The sequence below is a fragment of the Canis lupus genome, chromosome 31, assembly GCF_011100685.1.
Source record: "Canis lupus familiaris isolate Mischka breed German Shepherd chromosome 31, alternate assembly UU_Cfam_GSD_1.0, whole genome shotgun sequence".
In the NCBI taxonomy this organism is placed as follows: Eukaryota; Metazoa; Chordata; class Mammalia; order Carnivora; family Canidae; genus Canis; species Canis lupus.
The window spans coordinates 6,311,443-6,335,778 of record NC_049252.1 but is presented as its reverse complement, the minus strand read 5'-3'; the positions used below and the strand labels follow the sequence as shown (position 1 = coordinate 6,335,778).

Here is a 24,336-nt window from a genome sequence, read left to right as displayed (position 1 = left end):
AGAAATAAATCCACACTTTTATGGTCAATTAATCTATGACAAAGAAGGCAAGAAAATATAAAACTGGACTCCTTTCTTAGACCATACACAAAAATAAACCCAAAATAGATTAAAGACTTAAATGTGAGACCTGAAGCTATAAAATGTCTAGAGAAAACACGGGCAGTAATCTCTTTGACATCAGCCATGGAAACATCTTTCTACATAGGTCTTCTTTGGTGTGGGAAACAAAAGCAAATTAAACTACTGGGACTATATGCAAATAAAAGGCTTTTGCACAGTGAAGGAAATCATTAACAAAACAAAAAGACAACCTAAAGAATGGGAGAAGATGAATGCAAATGATGTATTGATAAGGGGTTAATATCCAAAATATATAAAGATGTATTGATAAGGAGTTAATATCCAAAATATATAAAGAATTTATATAACCTAACATCAAAAAAAAACCAAATAATCCAATTAAAAATGGGCAGAGGATATGAATAAAGATTTCAAAGAAGACATACAGACAGCAGACACATGAAAAGATGGTCAACACTAATCATCAAGAAAATACCAATTTTATTTTTTAATATTTTATTTATTTCTTCATGAGACACACACACACACACACACACACACACACACACACAGAGGCAGAGATACAGGAAGAGAGAGAAGCAGGCTCCATGCAGGGAGCCTGATGTGGGACTTGATCCTGGGACTCCAGGATCCTACCCTGGGCCAAAGGCAGGTACTCAACTGCTAAGTCACCCAGGCATCCCCAGAAAATACCAATTAAAACCACGATGAGATATCACCTCATACCCATCAGAATGATAAAATTAAAAAACAAGAAATAACAAGTGTTAGCAAGAATGTGGAGAAAAAGAACCCTTGTACAGTGTCGGTGGGAACGTAAGTTGGTGCAGCCACTGTGGAAAACAGTATGAAGGCTCCCTCCAAAATTAAAAATAGAACTGCTATATCATCTGGTAATTCTACTATTATTTACCCAAAGAATACAAAAACACTAATTCAAAAAGATATATGCACCCCTATGTTTATTGCAGCATTACTTATAATAACCAAGATATGGAAGTAACCCAAGTGTCCATCCAGAGGTGAATAAAGAAATTGTTATTATATACACACACACACACACACACACACACACACACACACAAAATGGAATACTACACAGCCATAAAAGAGTGAAATCTTGCCATGTGCAACAACATGGATGAGCCTAGATACTATTATGATAAGTGAAATAAGTCAGTCAGAGAAATACAAATACCATATGATTTCACTCAGATGTAGAATTTAAGAAACCAATAAAATGAACAAAGAAAAAAAGAGACAAAACCAGGCTCTTAAATATACAGAATAAATTGATAGTTGCCAAAGGAGAGGTAGGTGTGGGGATGGATGAAATAGGTGAAGGGGATTAAGTATACACTTATTTAAATGAACATTGAGTAATGTACAGAATTGTGGAATCATTATTTTGTAAACTTTTAATCTAACACTGTATGTTAATTATATTTAAGAAGAAAATTTAAAAAAAGACATTTTTAAAGGAGAGCTACATATTAAGGATAACATATTATTAAATAGATACATTTCAAAGAAAGCATTATCATTTATTTACTTATAAAATGCATTTATATCCAACTTCTTGCCAAAAAGGATTAGAAGTCACTAGATAAAGGACATACACAATGGAACTAATAAAAATCAAGCCAACAATAATGGTCATTGCAAATCTGCAACTGAACTCTAAATCTAGTTTTAATCTTCCAATAAAAAAAAAGATAAAAACAAAAAATGAAATCATTAGTTGCATCTGTAATATATCAGGCTACCTACCCATTCCGTGGTGATGATAGAGCATGGATGTAACACCATCAAAACGAAATCCATCAAAGTAATATTCTTCTAACCACCATCTTATGTTTGACAGAAGGAATCTTAAAACTTCCCAGCTAAAATATTAGAAAAAAATTGAAACATTGTATATAAAAAAATAAAAAAATAAAAAATAAACATTGTATATAGTGGTTTCTTTGATTGTTATACATTGTTTGCAAAGAGTATTAATTATGATTATAAATATCTTAGTAATCATGATGTCCAAAGAAATATATAAAAACTAGAAAGCTATTATTTATTACATTTGTTTGACGAAATTCATTCTAAGAGATTATTAAATTTCTTTAGTTGCAAAATCACTTGATATCAAAGAAAGGCTGAAAAAATGTGTGTTTGGTCCAAAGTACAAGGACTCTCTTGTTCAATGCTGTGTCCTCAGCAACCATACAGTGATTACTACATAGTACTGCTTACAACAACAGCAATAAAAAAGACTGTTACTTATCTCTAAATTTTTATCAAGATTTTTCATGCAACATAACCATAGTTACATAGTTCCTCCTTTTAGAAAATATAATTTCATTATCATTAGAAAAACTACCTTCAATGTTTTCTTAAGATATTTCCTCATTCTACAATTTCAAGCATACATTAAAAATAAAAAATTTTAAAAAAGACTTAAAGTCAACCACATGATAACCAATAGTACATTTACTAGACTATTATGTTTTGTGAGGATAAAGAAAAAGGAACCTAATTACTAAAACACACTTGAGTACTAAAGTAACAAGTTTATCAAGTTAAAGAGTCCTACATCCATAAAAACAGAAAGAAAACAAGGAACTGTTATAACTCAATTAAAACACCACACAAAACAAGCCTATTTTGGACAATTGAAAAAAAAAGGCATTATCAATTAGTATTTTCTTTAGTCATACAGCTATGGTTGAATTCTCTATCTTATTATAACTCTGGTTTTAAGACTTTAATACCTCATTTAGTTTAATGGCAAAGCAGTTATAGCAAACACAAATCTTTAACCCAGTTAAAATTTATGTGTATTTTAAACCTTCCATAAATTAAAGAGCAATCTTACATAAGTGGATATTAAGTCAACACAATCAACTTCAGAAAAGTAAATGCAAACTTTGGGAAAAGATGAATTGTTCATAATTAACTGCTTTAAATAAGTTACTTTGACTTTTGCAAACTTACTGAAATAAAAAAAAAAATAAATGAAAAAACAGAAATACAAGCAATCCAGTAGATCCAAAAAGGTAGTGAGGAGGTTTTAGATTGCTAGGTCCAAGTCATGATGAAGGTAGAATTTGCTTGCTAATGTTTCTACGAATGCATATTCATTTAGGAATTAAGGGAAAAACAACAAAAACAACAACAAAAAAAAGTTTACCAAAAAGAAACTAATAAAAACAAAGAGGTATTTCACAACTGAACATAATCAAAATTAATTTATTTGTATAGGACTTTCTACCATCTACATAGTTTTTGAAGTTTTATTTAAATTAAAAAACTTATTTTTAGAGCCATTTTGGTTCACAGTAAAATAGAAAGGAAGCATGTCTATATGTTTTAAACAAAGTTGCTATGGGAGTACTCCAGAAGCATATCAATAATCCTTAGTAAACAATATTTTGAAAAGAACATACTTTTCTAATTTGATTATTCAACTGGTAATGTATATTATACCTCTGAAAGGTAAATGGAAAGATATTTTTAGTCATAAATACCCAAGAGCAGGAACAAAACCTATTTAAATACTATATATCTTGGGTAAATGAATGAAGATATGAATGTGTAAACCAGAGGTTACAAACTGTCTCTGGGCCTAATGTGGCATGTACTACTGTTTTGTCTACCTTGCACAGTACTTCAAATCCTCCCTTTGAATGCCAACTCTTCCCAGTCTCTGTCACTCCATGTTTACCAATTCCAGCCCTATTTACTCATTTATACCACTAGCTTGGGCTTATGGACAGTTGCTATCAATTTATAATATAAATATTATGGACTGAATGTTTTCTAGGTAGACTAGACACAGATTTAAATGTAAAAACTGTGTCCTAATATCTACAAAGATAAAAGAAAAAAAAAGAGCCAACAATAGTGGAATTCAATAAAAACAAAAAAGGGGGATAATGTAAACTTAATAACTGAAAAGAAAGTATTGCCCAATATCATTTAGTTGATTATAGGCAGCATTATTAATGACCTATTCATTCCTATCACTGCAAAATTTATTCTCTTCTTGACCAAAAAAAGCTCAATGTATTAAAAGAAAAAGACATATTTAGCTGAGTAGACAGATTCTTGGCATGGATAAACAGGAAACAACTCCCTGTGATAATCTGAAAAGAAACAACAATGACAATGGAACATCCAAATTTTGGAAATCTAATGGGTTAAAAAAATACTAAATCCTACATGTAAGAGCTTAAAATGTTCTTAACCTGAAACAATGTCTAATCCATATTAATAGTCCTGGAAAAAATTACTGTAAGATTGAATTGATAGGAATGAATCAAATTTGTACTGCTTTCAAAATTATTCATTTTATTATATCTTTTAAATCATGGGTGAAGCATAAAATAGCTGCATTATCTGTAAAGACAGAAAGAGACATACAAAATTTTATGGGAGTCCAAACTACCTAGAACAAAAACAGTAAAGAAATAAAATCTAGAAAGCTTTTTTTATAACAAAATATCAGGAAACACATTCAAAGGAAAAAAAAATCAGACCTAAAATTTTGAAGTTGTTAGCAGCAAATGAAAAGTAAAAAGTCAAAAATATTAATCCTCTGGTTATATACATTTTCTAAAATTAGGTTATTAAGAAGAGTTAAGTAACAACAACAATTAGTCTTATAAGAGTAATATTTTATAATTAACTTTTGTTGATTCAGAAAAAATAAATTACTAGTGCAGGAAATAAGGGGAAAGACAGACTCATAAATATGTACTCAATAGTTCTGTGATCCCAGTTTTGTGTCTCTTACCTACTTACCAGATAAATCTAGACAGACTAATTCACTCTTGGTAAGCACCGTATCCCTGATGAAACTAACTTGAAAACACAGATTGCTTGTACAAAATGAGAACTTTAGAGATCTAAACAAGACAGAACCAGGAAGACTGAGATTTGAGTCTATAAAATAACCAGACCTTTCATGGACACAATCTGGAACTCAAACTTGAAAAACAGTAGGTCATGGAGCCTATATTGTCATTGGAATGAAGATGTAGCTTCCCCACCCTTTTCTTCTTACACTCTGTAAACGTCCAATATAATATAGACAGTGTATTAACTATTATATAAATAGATTTATCCTAGGTTACTGAACTTAAAATACAAGAGGAAGGTTATGCCAGGGGTCTTCAGAACCTCCAGGTTCAGGATTCACTAACAGGACACACAGGACTCAGCATATACTTGTGATCATGGCTATGATTTATTATAACAAAAGGATAAAGAGCAAAATAAGCAAAAGAAAGGGCACAAGGATGGGGCAACGTTCAGAGGAGTCTAGACACAAGCCTCCAAGAGTCCTCTCCTGATGGAGTCACACTTCAGCCTTCCAACAACAAACTGTTACAACATTTGTGAAATGCCTACCAGGGAAACTCATTAGAAACTCAGTTCCTAGTAATTTTATTGGAAGCTGGTGACTGGGTATCCTCTGCCTTAGCAATATCAAAATCTAGATTTCCAGAAGGAAACTGGGTGTTTGGCATAAGACATACTGTTTGTAATAAGTGTTTAGGTACAGTGATTCACTGTTTTCACAGTACTGGGAATGGCAAGAACCCTCTCCAAATTCAAGTCCCCAGTGGCTAGCTAGGGGCCAATCTTGCAGGCAGGCATTTCTAAGAATAGCAATCTTAATTGTGCTATACTCTTTTCTGCATGAAGCACAGCCTAAGATATATTATATAATCCCAAAATACTTAGTATAGGTAACTGGAGAAAACTTCTAAAGTCATTTTCTCTCATGGGTATTCAGATTTCAAAGCCCAGTGGAAGAATCTAAAATACATATTAAAAATCTAAACATGTTAGTGCCTGGGTGGCTCAGTGAGTTAAGCCTCCCACTCTTGGTTTCCTTGGGTTATGGTCTCATGGTGGTGGATTTAAGCCCCCCTTGGGCTCCACATTCAGTGGGGATCTGCTTGAGATTCCCTCTCCCTCTCTCACTCTTCTCTCTTTCTCTAAAATAAGGAAATAATCTTTAAAAAATATCTAAATATGTAAGGAGTCCAGGTTGAGGCATTCTGCTCTACATGCTACCTTCCAGCATCACATGGACAATGAAGTCAAGAAGCCTGTACCTGAATGAACTAGTTCACTGAATCTAAGATTTGCCTTTTAAAGAGGACACCAGAACAAGTTTAAGGAACACAGTAGAAACACAGGTTTTTGAGAGATGTTTATTACTATTTCCACTAACATAATTTTCAAATTCTGTACCCATCAATTCCATTTTTCCTTCTTTGAGAGGGGGTGCTGAGAAGAAGAAAGGTTATGATGTATTCCAAAGTATGACTGAATTAGAAACATAACTCAACATGCCCCGTGGTAATAAATGAACTTAATCATCAATTGTATGGTTTGCCTTGATCAAAGTGTGAAAATGTCTGGCAAAGGGTACAATAAAAAAGGCAATTTACTTCTTCTACCTTAAAATGTCATCAGACAGCCCATAACACAGTTGATATATCCTGTTGATTAGAGTTCCATAAAAATATAAAGCAGAATTTAGGAGCACGGTTTTATTCTAGTGAGTTCTAGCAGGCAAGATAGGCCTTTGATTTTAAGATTTCTCCATTGATGCAAGGTTTCTAAGGCCTATTCTTGGAAACCAAAGGGCAGCCTGGTTTCCAGACACCTGGAAGAGTTAGATGCTAAATTTTAGAAGGTGATACCAAACTTTGGAGGCCAAGACTAATGTGTATGAGAAGTAACTTATTTTAGTTATTAGCCTTCTTTCTTAATTAACATATAAGTTGTTAGAAACTAATATTGTCATCTATACTGCCAAATAAATGGATTCGTTTACTTGTATTTTTTTATTAAGTAAAAAAAAAAACTGCTACAATCCAGAAAAAAGATAATAAAATGCAGCTGACTTTGCTATGAATCATAAACCATTAAAAATATTTAAATCACAGGTGTCTGGTATAAAAACTGAATATATGGCTAAATAATATATACATTTAAGAATTTCTGGCAATCAAAATAATCAGGATTCTAATTGGTGTAGCTGTCTGAAATATTCACCCTGTAATCAAGTAATGAAGATTTATTAAGGAAATTTTGTTACACAGATAACTCCAATATTAAGGTTCCTAGAAAATATCCTTAAAATAAAAAAACTGATGATTGTTTCATACTCTGCCAATGAACTTTATAATGAAATAAAACAGTCAAATTTTTGTGGTGAACAAGGATAATCAGATATAACAGTATTTATTAGAGGAAGTTACATCTTGTAATTTAAGCCTATTTGTCTAAATGTTGTTTTTACTTGTGGTCCTGAGATTCTGGGATTCTGGGATTCTGATTCTGGGATTTTCCAAATAAACAACTTTGTCCACTGGATGTTATTAAAACTACTAGTGATGTATAATTAATAGGAAACATTATTAAGGAGTCTTTAAATATAAAAATCTAAAGAATTTTGTAAATTCTCAGTTATTCCATATCTTTGAAGCTGAGTGGCTATCAAATGGTACATCATAACACCATGAACCAAAACTATACATTTTGATCTGGGTACTTCAATTCAGGCAGCAGGTTGACCTTGAAGACAGAAGATACTTTTAGACTTTTTCTTTTATGAAGAAGATATAGGATGTAGAATAAAAGGACAAAGTGTTAAATTATGATAAAAATAACATTTTGAAAAATAAGATACTCTGTTGAAGCTGCTGCTGTTGGAAAGCAGGTAATATCTACCTACTCCATTTTTAAAAATTAAAAAAAACCCTCACCCAATTTAAATTTCATTTAATTTAATGAAATTTCATTTTTAACTAAAGAAAAATGTATTTTTGTTTTTAATTTGTCAACAGAAATTATATTTTGTCAGTCATTGAAAAATGATCAATATAATCTAATGATCATATCTAAAACTAGACAGTGGTGTTATTGATCATAAAATGCATCTGGTTTTTCAGACACTGAGAATTATACTGAAGCTATTGTATACATTAATTTCAAATAAAATTAGGTAGCAATAGCACAAAACTCTAGTGAGACAGATTGTTAATTCATGTACTAAAAATCTGTAATAATATAAATTTCAGAACATAGACGGTTATTATAAGATATGATTTTGAAGATTTCTTTTCAGTATCACATTATTTTCTGTATTTCAACCCACACAACTTTATTTTATGTAAATTAATATGTTGTTTAATCATATTATATCCACTGAGCCCTGGTTATGTACATTCATTATTATAATAAATTTTTTTCTTTCCCTGAAGGCCTAAATTGTACTTAGCTTATTAAATATTGTATAAAAATTACTATTTTTAGTATTTATAAGTCCAATCAGGTATTCTCTAGGAAAGAAGTATGAAAAGACAGCATAATGTACTTGTAGATGCTAAATGCTTCCAATTATACCTTTGCTTAAAAAAAAAAAATACTTGAGAAATTTTCAAGTCTCTTTTTTCTCTAATTTGATCTATTTCTTAACAAGCTTGGTCATCTGCTCAAATAAGATTAGGAAAAAGTATACTTGAAGGGGCGTGTGTTTGTACCGGTGTATGTAGGCATGCATGCAGTTGGGGAGTAGTGAGAAACCAGAGGGATCAGCAGTGAAAGCAAAAGTGAAAGTTTTCAGTCTGATATAACAAAAAAGAGACAAATATAAATCAATAATAACCCAACCTAATAGTGACTGCCCTTGGTGATTAAGAAAATAATATATCATTTGTTTTTAAATTGGATCCTATTCTCTGCTTCCTCACAAAGACTGTTACTAAAAGTGATTTTTCAAAGCATTACTGCTTATAAAATATCCTACTAAAGTTTGGAGAGAACTTAGATCTTTTTCAAAGTAGAAGATCCAAAAAGTTGAGTAGGCAAAGGTACAGAAAGTAGAAAGCCAAACTATGTCACCCCCTCTGGTGAAGCATAGGTGAGGTATTCTGTGAAATTATTAGACATCTCATCTGAACAAAACATTGTTTTTCTCCAGAATAAGTCACTGTAAATTAACTAATTATACTTGAAAACATATAGACATAGGCACCTAGATACACACATATCCATGTCTTCAAACAAGGTTAAAAAGCCTTTTGTTACTTATGGAATGAAGCTAATTACTGCTCCAGATCAAAACAAGTGACAGTGATTTGAATGTATATACATATACATCATTGATAAATACTAAACTATAATAGGTAACCAGCTTTTAAAAGCTTATTTTAATTGTATAAATTTGGAGACATTAACTATTCATATGCTTCTGATTTTCATTTTTTCCCTTCTAATTGATTTTTTCTAATAAATTAACTATGATATTTAAGTAGGCTATTATAACACTTGTATTATAGAAAAATACATTCCTGAACTTGATAATTGCCTATTATCTTATTAAAATTTAAAATTAGGTATAACATGTTTATTTGCTTTTATTTAGCCAGATTCATTTCAAAAGATGATTTGAGGGAACTTACAGATAAATATATTTGAACATCAGCAAAAATAAATGAAAAAAATACAGGTGAAGGAGAATAAAACCTTGCAGATATATAAGCATAAAGCATCTGGTAATTGGTTTTCTTCTCCAGTCCAAAATAATCATGATTTCATAGACTATAGTAACTATAAGAAGATTTTCCTCGACTATCACCCCCCAATAGTGAATATTTTAGGGCAACATTCGAGGTTTATATAGTTTATATACAGATATTTAGATATTTAAATATAGATACTTAGAACTCCAAGTAAGTTGTTTTCAATACGCAACAATGTACTCTGTGACCAAAACCAGACAAATACTCCAGAGAGGAGATGAACTGAAGAATACCAGTAACATATCAATTAATAGGGATAGAGGTAAGGCAGGATATAAAAAGAGAGACATCTAGTTCCTCAGTAAGTGGGTGTGTGTGCACACCCATGCGCACCTGTGTGTGTGTTCTGGGGTGTTCAGGGAAAACTGGTATTAGTCATATTTAAATTTCAATCATATCCCCTTCAGCAGAGTTCAACTTTGCCCTGAACATGCTAAATAGTATATAGATCTCTAATGTATATTTGCACACATTCCTACAAATAAAGGGAACTGATTTTGGCAAGCTGGCTGGAGTAGAATAGAAGGGAGAAATGTAAATATTAAATAGGAAATAAAAAGGAATTCAAACTTCTTGAGTGTCTACTGGCTTCCAGACTCCACATATTATATACATATGGTCTCACTTTAAGTGAAGGCTGTAATATCAAGTATGTTTTATGGTTTGAGGAAACTAAAATTTAGAAAAGTTAAATAAAATGCTCAGGGTCACCCAGGTAATAGGTACAGATGAAATCAATCTTTTGAGCCCAAAACCACAATTCTCTCTTTTATAAAAAAATATTTTATTTGTTCACGAAAGACACACAGAAAGAAGCAGAGACATAGACAGAGGGGGAAGCAGGCTCCTCACAGGGAACCCGATGTGGGACTGGATCCCTGGACCTGGGATCACACCCTGAGACAAAGGCAGATGCTCAACCACTGATCCACCGAGGCATCTCTCATTTTTTTTTTAATTTTATTTATATATTTGACAGAGAGAGAGAGAGAGAGAGAGAGAGAGAGCAGAAGTAGGTGAGGGAGGGGCGAAGGGAGAAGCAGACTCCTTGCTGAGCAAGGAACTTGACATGGGATCCCAAGACCCCAAGATCATGACCTGAGGTAAAAGCAGACGCTTAACCAACTGAGCCACCCAGGCACCCCCAAAACTGCAATTCTTAAGTATAATTTTATACTGCCACATTTGGTACGACCATGAATACATTAATTCTTGTTTTGGCAATTTCCTTGGTACACCAACTTTTTTAACACTGTGTAAATCCCACATATTTATTGCTCTTATATATAGTTATATTAATTGTATGAACTTGAGTAAGGTATTTAACTTCTCCGGGACTCAGTTTTCTCTACTGTGAAAAGGAAGATAACTTCAGCACCCTCTTGAAGGGGATTAAATGAGATAATGGGATAATCACATTATTAGCAGTTTAATATACAATAAGGAATTAAGGAGAGCTCCATTAGATAATAAACAGATTTTAAATATGCATTTGTTTAAATAATAGGTTAAATATAAATTGGAATAAACCAATGTGTTCTAGTACTATATCTTTTATATTGAAAATAAATTTTCATAAAGATAAGCATGTTTTGGGTAATATCAAAACAAAACAAGCCTTATTTTTTAAGTCAGCTTTTTTTTTTTCCTGGAGTAGTGTAATATTTCCTTATTGATGCATTCAACAATTATTTCTTGAGTACCCGCATTGTGCCAGGCACAATGCTAGGTGCTGGAGGTATAGTAATGAGTATGAAATACACAGTATATTTTCATGGAGTTTGGAGTCTAATGGGAGAGATGGATATTTTACAAATAATACCATAAATACATTTAATTATAATAGTGAATAATAATACTGATGATTCTATAGGATAAATTAGACAATATATCACTCATTCAAATTTATAAGAAATAAATTAAGTTCAGAAAAGCTGCCAATCCATTTTTGACTGATAGCAGGAATATGTTTCTATTACCATCAGTCCTTTAGTATAGTACTTAACATTGATTCTTTAAAGTTGATTCTAATATGTGGTCAACAAAATCATATTTTGTAGAAAGGTATCATATTAGTCATCAAATAAACAGGTAAAAGTAAGAAATTATAAGATGAATATTTTTATGTGATCACTTTGTGACTGACCTCCCCACATAAAGACTGATTATTCTTCCCTGTTTTAATCATGTTTCCTCCAGAATTTTTCTCTTTAAAGAGAATACCTTTGGGATAGTATTCTTTCTAGCAATATACATCCCTGGGAATTCTCTACTATATGTCATAGACTCTTTACCTATCAACTTTCACTCTGTTCTTAACTCCTTCCCAATTCTTATCTTTCAGCCCAGACTCAGATCTACCAATCTTGAGAATCCATTCTTTCCCACTGCTCTCTGTGGCTCCTTTATCCCTAAACTAGCTTTCCATATGATCTTTTCTTCTCTTTCCTTTTCCTTCTTTAATCTTTCTTTTTCTCTCCTTTTACTCTCTTGTTAGCCTCTTTTCCTTTTAAACCTTCATTGAAGAAGCCAAGATGAAAGCCCATCAAACTAAACCAGCTGTTGCTTGAAATCCATTAAATATATACATATATATATATATATATATATATATATATTCATATATATATATGAATTTGAAAAGTTACAGATATTAGGTACTCTGGTTTGATGCATTTTATGAGAAAATTATGCCTTACTCCACTTAATCAAAATTAACGAAACATTTGTAGTCACAAAGAAACAGCAGTAAATTAGGAGTCAAGAAAACTGTATTCAAGCCAATTTTGCTAAAATGAGTATAAACATATAATCCCTCTGAATCTTAATGTGATAATTTTTTAAAAGATTGTATTTATTTATTCATGAGAGACACACAGAGAGAGAGAAGCAGACACATAGGCAGAGGGAGAAGCAGGCTCCACGCAGGGAGCCTGATGTGGGACTTGATCCTGGGACTCCAGGATCATGCCCTGGGCCTAAGGCAGGTACTCAACTGCTGAGCCACCCAAGCATCCCAATGTGATAACTTTTAAAAGAGCGTATTCTATTATTTGTTCTCCTAATCTCTCTCATAAACTTTTTGTTAAAGTAAAATATTAAGATAAAAAATCTGAGTTTTAGGGTATAGAGTAAATAATTTGAAAAATTTCATTATACATTCTAACAGAATCCAGACCAAAAGGTTTATCACATCAAATACTGTGCTTTAGACATTAGCACAATTCTGGATGACCTGGAAAAATAAACAATCACATTCAAAAACAAAACTAAAACTGTCCAGTGTATATCCCCTTAAGGATCAAAAAGAATCATTTGCTATTTCTCTCCTATCCAAATATATTCATTATTCAAAACCTGGCATATGCTTCACAAAATATTTTTGACAATTCTTTAAAATAATGCTACATAAAAGACAACAGGAGATAAACTGGTTCATGCAAATAATAAACTTGGTCTTCCCAACTTAACCATAAATGTCTGTGTGGTAGGAACTACGTCCTAGATATTTTTTTTAAATTAATTTTAAACAAATTGACCTGAATTAATAAGGTGCATGAAGAAACTCAAATAATAACATTTATTTTAAAAAATCAAACATTAATTCTGAAGCACTAAAAAATGAACAAAAAAGACAAACTAAACTAATACATATTACTTAAGAAATGTTATTTTCGGGGTGCCTTCATGGCTCAGTAAGTTAAATCATCTGCCTTGGGCTCAGGTTATGATTCTGAGGTCCTGATATTGAGCCCCGCATTGGACTCCCTGCTGAGCAGGGAGCTTGTCTCTCTTCCTCTACTTGTGCACTTTCTCTATCATATAAATAAATAAAATCTTAAAAGAAAAAAAAAGAAATCCTATTTTCAGAGTCAAAGAAATAGGAAATGAAAAGTAAGAACAAAAAACTATTTCACTGGAATAAATGCAACTTAAATGATGATTATGATACACCTGGACACTTATGAAAGTGGCTCTGTAATTAGTATGGCTTTTAGCAAGATATTCTCATGAAGAAAACAAATTCAGAAATTACTTAATTGGAATACTCAAATAAAGGATTACCCCTCCCCCCCACTCCTCCCCTCCCCCCCCCATTTATAATTCTTGTTTAGGGAACTTTTACATGTTTACCACTATGAAGAGTCAATTATTAAACTCTTCACTAATCATATTTCCTTATCAATGCATTATTTGTTTATTGTAAATTTTAATACACATGGGCATTTTCAAACATATTTTCCAATTAAAAAAAAATTAGAGGCTTACTCTAACTATAGGCTGGATGGACTCTAGTCAGAGTAAGTTCAGAGTGGCCTGTATGTATAGCCTACACTGGAATAAGACTGCTTATGATTAAATATTGAAAATTTCCCCAAATGTTATATAAGTCTCTGGTGATGACAACAAAAGGAAGAAACCACAAAAACATCAGTATCCTTAAGGAATCATCAGTTTCTTTTTGTTTGCTCCAGTTATAAATTTTGCATTTGCACATTGCTGCCTAGATTTTCAAAGGATCCTGCAATGATTAATTTAACAATCTCCCCATATTGCTGTAATATAGCCAAGGACTTTTACCTATATATAATTTATAATATCCATATCAAGGACAGATTAGTGGGCAAAATAAAATTTCCAACATCTATTCATGTAGAAATGGGCAAGTGCTACCAGAATATTACAACTTAAAAACACTTCTCAAACTCGGATGCTGGGTACCCCCAAAAGATATACATAAAGATCTATCTTCTTGAGAGTCAATTTCACATGATTAATTTGGAAGTAAACAAAATGAATTTTTAAAAATTCTCATAATTACAAATATATATTCAATAGTTACTACATGCCAGGCCTTACATTAAGTGTTTCCACACTCAGACATGTATAGTATAATTTCAGTTGGTGAAAATTTTTTTTTTTTTTAAGGGTCGGATATAAACATTTTAGGTCTTGTGGGCTATGTAAGGTCTCAGTCTATGTTGTAATGACTCTGCTTTTCCGGGTGAGAGAGGTCATAGGCAATATGAAAAGGAATAGGCATGCCTGAATTTTACTAAAACTTTATTTACAAAAATAGGCAACAGATTTAGACCAGAGTTTGCCTCCTTCTGCCATTAAAAGTCACTTTTTACCAGTGTCCGTATGTAACATACACACATCCACACAGCTGACTGGTGATGAAGTAAGAATTTAAACTCAGGTCTCCTTCATTGCAGAATCAAAGCAGCTGGGCCACTATGAATCTCTCTCTCTCCTGACAGCAATTGAAGGAGCTATTTAAGAGTAAAATAAACACAAATATATTCTAGAGTAAAAGCAAAGTGACATGTTTGTAAAAGCTAAAACAATAGAGTAGAAAAAACTTTGCATTTGCAATGGATGCAGGCCCTGGGAAATTAAAAAAAAAAAAAAAAACTGCTCCTCAGAATATCAGGATATCTGGTGAAAGATCTAAGAATTTAGCCTATGCTTACAAAATGAGTTTTAAAAAAAGCCACAAAATTATTTCAAAGTTTCATGATATGTTTTAAGATTCCTTTTCCAATATAATGACACAGGATGAACTACTAAAACCACTTGGGGAAAAAAAAAATATATATGTATATTTAGTTACAGTTATAGTATTAGAGGTATTGTTCCTAATGCCCAGGCACTTTCCAAGTGTGCAGTGTGATGCCAGGTAGAGAATAATGACACATAGTTTGGCTAAAATCCTATCCATTCAGAGTGACACTACCTACTGAATCAAGTTCTATCTCACTTTGAATAAAATCCAGTGTAGAGCTGATTACAAGGTCCAGTGTGACCTGGCACTGTCTAATACCATGACTTTCTCCCCTCCACTAAGCACTGGTTACAGTGGCCTTCTTTCTGATACCTCAAGCACATCTCAACTATAGGGACTTCACACTTTTGCCTGGAATTCTCTGCTCCTAAGTGGGACCCCAGCTCAAATGTCAAGTAGATTTTACTAGATAGGACATCAGAGAGGTCTTCTTTGGACACCAGGCTACTCTACCAACTACGTCTTCATTCTCATTTGTTTTGCTTACCAGTAATGTGATACAGTGATCTTTCTTCTGGTTTATTATTTGAATTTTTTGTTACGATTGTTGTTCCTTTATTTTCTACATAACAAATATGTAATACTGTATGGTTTTAAAAATTACCTTTTTATCTTTAACATAATAAATCTATGCTTCTGAAGTAGAGGTGGCCTGTTAAAACTGCTGCATCCCTGAGCCTAGCAGAGTGCCTGGCACATAGGAGCCACATACATGGAAAATGAAGGAATAAATGAGAGAGGAGAGGAGCCCAGACTTAGGCATCAGAACTCACAGCCTGTTATGCACATTGTACCACAGGTCCCTCCTGCTTATTTACTCAACATTGGAGAACCACTCATAGGAAAGAAGAGAAAAAAAAGTGTCTAGGCCTCATGGAAACTATGCAGTTTATAGTATGCTTTAACTCTTTGTAATTAAAGTTCTCAAAATTTCAGCTTTGTTTTAATTAACTTTTTGATAGACCTTTAATCATTTCTTACTATTTCTTTAGTATTTGTTATCATTTTTAGTTTATTGTAGGACAGCACAGAGAGTACAGATAAATGGGGATCACATATAAGAAGAAATGTCTTAAGCAGGAGTGTTATAATGCTGTTCATTTATGTTTTTAATAATTTATTTATATATTTACGTGAGAGAGAGAGAGAGAGAGCAGAGCAGGGGGAGAAGCAGAGGGAGAGGGACAAGCAGACCCAGTGCTGACCGTGGAGCCAGAGGTGGGGCTTGATCCCAGGACCCTGATCAGGACCTGAGAAGAAATCAAGAGTCAGTTGCTGAAATGACCAAGCCACTCAGGCATCCCTAATGCTGTTCATTTACAATTAGTTTGTAGTGGCCCCTCAAGTTCCTCAGAACTAAATCTGCTACTTTTACCAAAATTAATTCTTGCTGCTAAAAACCACTAGTTGGATACTTGTTGAATAACGGTAGGTCATTACATCAACAATGTTTTTCTGGATCAGTGGTTAACTTTTCATAACGAACCATTTATTTCCACCAAGATGGAATCTACAACCTGTGCCCTATAGTTTTCTCCTTTTTAATCACTGGTTATGGCTATGCCACATAACATTACTTTTGCATGATATGGAAGGAAAATTAGGGCAGGCACTGTAGTTAAATATACTGTGCTTCTTCCACTGAATATTGTTCTTGAGAGAAATTTTATTTAAGAAATATAAATTCTGAATGTTATTCTCTGATTAAATCAGGCATTTAGGAAAGCTTTTTATTTGAGCTACAGCATCTTTTTCCTTTTCAGAAAAGCCCTCCCAAACTACATTTTCAATACCTTTTTCAACATCGTGCACTGAAAGTCATCGAATAGGTTTCTGATATTTGCTTTTTCACTGGCATATAGAACTGTCACTGTGAACAGTTTCCACTACATTACTCAATGACACTCAAACAATAAGCAATATGAGATAACTAGGCAGTCATGATATATATTTTGTTAACTCCTGAAGATGATTTCCTCTCCTCTTTGGCTGCGGGCAGTTTCTATGCTGAGGAAACAAAGAAAGCACAGAAGAGGGGATCCCTGGGTGACTCAGTGGTTTAGTGCTTGCCTTTGGCCCAGGGTGCGAATCCTGGGGTCCTGGGATCGAGTGCCACATCGGGCTCCCTGCATGGAGCCTGCTTCTCCCTCTGCCTGTATCTCTGTCTCTCTCTCTGTCTCTCTCTCTCTGTCTCTCATGAATAAACAAATAAAATCTTAAAAAAAAAAAAAAAAAGAAAAGAAAGCACAGAAGACTACCCTAAGTATACCACAGATCTATAATGGATCAAATGCTTTATCCCTTTAATTATATTTAATTTTCTCCTTACACTTATAGTAGAGAGTAATATACTTGAAATATAGATGAGGAAACTAAAAAAGAGATGTTGAGTGACTTCTCCAAAATTACCTGGGCGGATGGGTGAAAGACTGGGACACTGGTCCACATCTGTCCAACTATCCCCCTTTCAAAACGATGCTCAAGGACTAAAACCAATTACCTCAGATTTCATCCTCAGACACAGCAAAATATACCAATGATTATAACCATAGATTTCCCTGCCTCCAAAATTATTTTGTCATTTTGCTTTCTAGGCTTTCTCTTTTTTATTTTTTTTTTGCTTTCTCTTGTTTTGCTTGTTATTAATTTCTGATAAAGTTAATAACATTTTAGGTCTATTATAGGAAGCTCATGGAGTGTACCCCAATGTGCCACTTTACTAGCTATCTCAACTTGCCTTTTCTAGAGCCCTCTTGTTCACTAATGCTTTCTTCTAACTTACTAATTACTGCCACGATATATTTCATTGTTGATAGTGTTGATTGTTAATGGTCAAACATAACTTTAGAAATAATTATGAGAGTAGTTTAATACAGATGTCAGAAATTGTAAACATAAAAATTTCTTACAACAGAACGTCAAATAGCTCAAATTTGGCACTCCAACTTTTAATTAACCTAAGAATGTGATTCAGATTCATTCACAGCCAGTTACAGGAGGGATAAATGAGACAAAAAGAAAAAGAAAGGATATACAAAATTAATAACGATATAAATGTGAATAGAGGATAAAAAAGACATGTAGGCAAGTGGAAAGGTCAAGAAAACATGGCCTTACACAGAAATTAGTATTGCTCTGAAATATAAATTTTTATCATAATTTTCTGATTTTTCCCCCAACTATTATGATGTCCCATGTTACATGTCTACCCCATTGGTTCAAAATACACCTTCTCAATCACTAGAGCAACAGCAGTATTAAGCCAGCGAAAGCAAGTCTGAACATGATGTTTCCACATCTCTCCATCACCATACAGGGATACAATTCATTGACCTTTGTTTGATATAGCAAGTTAATCAAAGAATAATTTGAAAGATGCTTTCTTTTATAGATACTTGTTAGTCTTTGGCAATGATTTATTTCATGAAAAGTGTGTGTCTTTTAAAGATGAAATAGAGGAATATCCAGTTGAAGCAAATTAATTTTTTGTGAGTTAAATATTTGTCATGTTTGTAAGATAAAGGGCTACATTTTTTCCTCCTAATTCATAACACTTCATAAGGAAAGACTTCTTTGAAGGTTTATGATCTTATTAAAACAAGAAAGAAAAAGCAATTTTGATAAATTAGAGGTGTAATATACATTTCTAATGTGGCTTTTAAGTGACAGAAGTTTGAAAGTGGCCCAGTAACCTCTGAAAGGCTATTATCACAATGGCTGGCTGAAGCAAAAATACAATAGCTCTCTGAAGCTCCAAGACTTGTTGATAACACCTATGATTGCTGGTGGCTCCACTTGAAAAGAAACGTACCACTTTCCTCTTCAGTGGTGAGCACTGTGCTCTACAGTGGGTCAGAGGTGACCAGGGTGCTTTTAAGTTCAGTTTAATAATTCTGAAAAACTGGACTGTGAGTACGGACAAGTTTCCAATTTAGCCTTTTGAAAAGTAAATGGGATCTGCTTTTCCTCTTTTAACATACTCCATTCATTCACTAAGTAGAGCAGGCGATTTAATCTAGTGACCTTTTGGAATTAAATTCAAATTCAATGATTTGATTCAATGATTCAGTGATTAGTTTTAAGATTTTTGACTAGATAAATATTCAAGTCATTTAAAAAAATTTTTTTTTATTTATTTATGATAGTCACACACAGAGAGAGAGAGAGAGAGAGAGAGAGAGAGAGGCAAAGACACAGGCAGAGGGAGAAGCAGGCTCCATGCACCGGGAGCCCGATGTGGGATTCGATCCCGGGTCTCCAGGATCGCGCCCTGGGCCAAAGGCAGGCGCCAAACCGCTGCGCCACCCAGGGATCCCTCAAGTCGTTTTTTTAATGTAATCTTTACAATATTCTCCATGGAGATTAAAAGAGGTTAACAAACAAAACACAACAAAACACTGTCATTAAAGAGTGATTTTTCCTGTTCCCTTGCTTACAAGTTATTTAGAAATCTAGAAGCCACAACAGCACCACTTCTTAATACACAACTTGCATTCTGACACAGATGCAGTCTTGAAGTATAAAATAAGTAGCAAACAACAAGGATACAACACATTCCTATACTGGGCAATGGCTAAGATACTCTGACTAAAATGTAACATGGTATAGTCAGAACCCATCTGGTATATGACATTGATTTCAGGATCCCACATTTAAGAGGGACATATACAAAATTACATTTGCTAAATAAATAAGAATTTGAAACCCTGTAATGCACAGGGGCAGAAAAACAACTGCGGCCGGGCCAGGGTTAGGGGGATGGAAATACATGCATTGAAAATAGAAAGAGCCCCAGGCTATAATATTCAAAGAATATGATAATATTCTTATCATAAGAATGATAAGAATATTACAGAATGTAGAATATTACAGGATGTAGAAAAGTGACTGGATCTGTTTTGTGAACTTCCATGGGTTACCAATTGGTGGACAGATTTTAAACTCCATATGACAAAACATTTTCTAATTGAGACACCTGTCCAAATATGAAGTGGGCTACCTAATGAGGTAAGTTTGACACTGATGAGGACATGTAAGGGCAAGCAGAATCAGGATTACTGAAGAAAGGCCTAAAGATTAACGATGATACACAGGCTTCTTCAAAATCTTGTGTCTATGAATTTTCTACTATGAGAGTTCTCTACAATGAGACAGCTCCCAGATTGATAAAGAGAGCCTCTCAGAGTAAAAAAAAAATACAAGCATACAATGAATAACATAAACTAGCAGCAGAAATACACATAACTAAGATACAGTTTATGAATCCTTTTTTTTAAATGTGGGGTTAGGGAATACCCAAATATAATCAAGGTGACCAGTATGAATTGTCAAAACTAGGATGTACCAAAAAATGTGAGAAAAATCTCAAGAAAATTAGTTTATTGAGACAAGAGCAATGATCTTCATTATGCCTGGTAAAACCAAACACTATTACTAATCCTACTATTACTAATATGCATTAGCCAGTATAAACCAACAGTGAGGAGAAAAGGAACACTCGTTAATAAACCCAAACTTTTCAGTTTTATAGGGGTAATAACACTCGTTAGACACAAATGATTCATAACAAATTTACTTTTTTTTTTTTTAAGATTTTATTTATTTATTCATGAGAAACAGAGAGACAGAGAGGTAGAGACACAGGCAGAGGGAGAAGCAGGCTCCATGCAAGGGGCCTGATGTGGGACCCAATTTCGGGTCCCCAGGATCATGCCCTGGGCTGCAGGCAGTGCTAAACTGCTGAGCCACCCAGGCTGCCCAGAAATTTACTTTACCAAGTTTATCTATCTTATAAGATCATGTAACTATTATACTGTTACTTTTATGCTCATTTAAAAATCCGTAAAATTACTTATTTGGATTGAAAAATCTTTGGAATAAAACAAAGGTAACTTACTTTATTGAATGCAAGGATCCCAAAAACTTTCTAAGGCATATAATCCATCTACTATTATTAGATTAGCATATTTTTTATACCTTTCTCTTATGAGTTCAGTGTGTTTTCTCTATAGCTCATTCTAATCTATGGGGAGAATTTTTGAACTTTAAAATTGAGGATCAGTTTTGAACCACAATGATTTTAACTGGCCTTGATATTCTAAGCCTGCATGCACACCAGATGTCCTGATTTCACTAAGTTTAAACACAAGTTACTTCTTAAAAGTAAAAAATTATTACCTAGGTCAATATGTCTTTGAAAATGAAGATCACTATCAAGTCCCTATGAGAGGTAATAGTTAAATAACCATTAACATTTTCATATATTTTCTCCCAGCCACGTTCTTTTGCAAAGAGGCTTTTAAATTTTTTTCAAGTTTTTACTTAAATTCCATGTAGTTAACACATAAGGCTTTAAATTTTTTTAAACTTTTGATTTTGAGATATAGATTACCATACCATAGGAAATAATACAGAGAGATCCTGTGTAGATTTTACTTGGTTTCCCCAAATGGTAACACTTGAAAAGCTATCATACAATATCACAGCCAAGGTATTGCCATGGATATAGTCAAGATACAGAACAATTACAACAAAGAAGCATTCTACTGATGCCTTTTTTGGTCACATATTTAACTCCTACCTTCCCATCATTATCCTTGATCCCTGGCAAGCACTAATTTGTTTCCATTTCTTTATTTGGTCACTACAAGTATGACATATAAATGGAACCAAACAGTATGTATGTGCCCTTTGGGGATAGTTTTTTCTCCATTTAGCATAATCCTCTGGAAATTAATCCAAATTGCTGTATACACCAGGCAGGTGTCCCTTTTTTATTGCTAAATAGTATTCCATGGTATGGATATACAACAATTTGTTTAACCGTTCATTCACTGAAGCATACTTGGGTTGTTTCTGGGTACTGGGCATTATTAAAAAGCTGCTATGAATATTGATGTAGTTTTTTTTTTTTTGTTTTTTTGTTTTGTTTTGTTTTGTTTTGTTTTTGTGGCAGGGGGTGGGCAGTTTTAATTTCTTTGGGATAAATGTCCTTAAGTGTGATTGCTGGGTTTATGGTAGTTGCATATTTAGTTTTACAACTATCACACTGTTTCACAGAGTGATTGCAACATGCCACATTCTCACCAAGAATGATCATCTTTTGGTATCCTCACCAGCATTGGTGTCATCACTATCTTTTACTTTAGCCATTTGGATAGGCAATATATCATTGTAGTTTTAGTGGTTAATGATATTGAATGCATTCTCATCTGTTTATTATTATTTTTATATGTATATCTACTGTTCATGTCCTCTGACTATATTTATATATGTACTGACTATATAAATGGAACATATAGTACATATGTATGTATGTAATGGCATTTTATATTTAAATTTTAATTATCATATAGTTGTTGCTAGTATATAGAAACAGAATTGATTTTTGTATATTATTCTTGCATTTTGCAAGATTTAGAAGACGTTGGAAGATTTTTGTTTGTATTCCTTGAAATTTTCTACATATCTCTGCAAATAAGGACAATTTTATTTCTTCTATTTTAATCCACCTTCTCTTCCATTCCTTTCCCTTCCCTTTCTTTTTTTCATTGGCGAGGACTTCCCTTCCAACACTGTGTTTCATAAGAACAGTGAGACCAGACTCAGTAATCATGCTATAGCATTTTTTAAATGTAAATCTTGACAAATTGTTTCCTAAAGGAATTGCAGAGAACTATACTATGAAAAGTGATGCGCAGAAGTTATCCCTACTCCTAAAGAGAGGGTGGACTAGTTCGCTTCAGAAGATCCCTACAACTCCTTAGTCTATGAATTCAAATGATACCACTGAGGATCATTTATCATATCAATTTTTAAACATGACTATATTAGTCTAAACTAAGTTCTATAGAAAAACAACCACCCATCATTTATGAAGTTTATGAGAACACTTATTATAGGAATTAGCTCATGCAGTTGTGGAGGCAGGCAGGTCCCACAATCTGCCTTCTACCAGCTGGAAACTAGGAAAGCCAATGATATATATACTTCAGTTCAAGGAGAGATGTGTAATTCCCAATCCCAATCTGAAGGCCTGAGAACCAGAGGGATCCTGCTATAACTCCCAGAGTCCAAAGGACCAAGGACCTGGAACTCTCATGTCCAAGGCGAGGGAAAGATAGACGTCCCAACTCAAGAAGAGAAAGAATTTTCCCTTTCTTCACTTTTTTGTTCCATTCAGGTCTTAAAAGTACTGGATGATACTGGCCCACACTGGTTGGGCAGAGCTCTTTACTTAGTTACTGAACTGAATGTTAATCTCTTCCAGAAACACCCTCACAGACACTACCCAAAATAATATTTACCAACTATCTGGACATCCCCCAGGTGAATTAATACAAAAATTTCACTATCAAAATGACAGAGAATAATAAACTTTGAATATTAGTGAGAAGTTTATTTTGCCTTTGACATTCTTAGCACCTGTTTCTCCCACTCTATTTCACGTTATCACCTAACTTCTCTCCCACAGCTCAGAAATTTCATTGGTGACATCTCCTACACTGTATTTTCCTTTGTATAGACAGGTTAGGGATTGGTTTATGCCATGCTGTATTTTATAACTATAGGATAAGTCCTTGAGAAAGTAAAATTACTTACTTACATCCCTACTGGAAAAGTTATGACTAGAGTCAGAGATATTTTGTTCCATTATTGATTTTTAACTTTTAGTAAATCTACTCATCAAGCACTTTTCTGGGCCTGAAAAACTGCTACATACCCAGAAACACCTTACCTAATACACCCTTGAAAATGTTTGAACTTGTATACGAGTCACTCTTCAAACACTGATTCTTTACATCAAAATAATAGGTAGAAAATTATTATAATTTTGCCACATATTTAAAGAAAAGTAATTTTTAATTCATTTATTTTTCAAAAGAAATCTTGTAAGTGGTAAAGTCATTAACAGTGATAATATTGACACACTGGTCTCTGCCATTATAAAAGCAGTATAAATAATGATTTTGTGTAGATATTTAGTATTGTGGCTAAACTATAACTGATATTCATTCTATGGAAAACATCCTTCCCATCATTAACATCTATATTAACTTGACTCAAATTTATCTTGTAAAAGTA

General features: G+C 33.3%; 1 protein-coding gene across 1 annotated transcript in view; it reads right to left on the bottom strand.

Moving 5' to 3' along the window:
• GBE1 (1,4-alpha-glucan branching enzyme 1) overlaps nt 1-24,336 on the bottom strand; it is a 268,368-nt gene that overhangs the window by 88,661 nt on the left and 155,371 nt on the right. Inside the window, exon 8 of the mRNA XM_038581192.1 lies at nt 1,855-1,970. Within this exon, the coding sequence (XP_038437120.1) occupies nt 1,855-1,970 (116 nt within the window). The remainder of the gene's footprint in view (nt 1-1,854; nt 1,971-24,336) is intronic.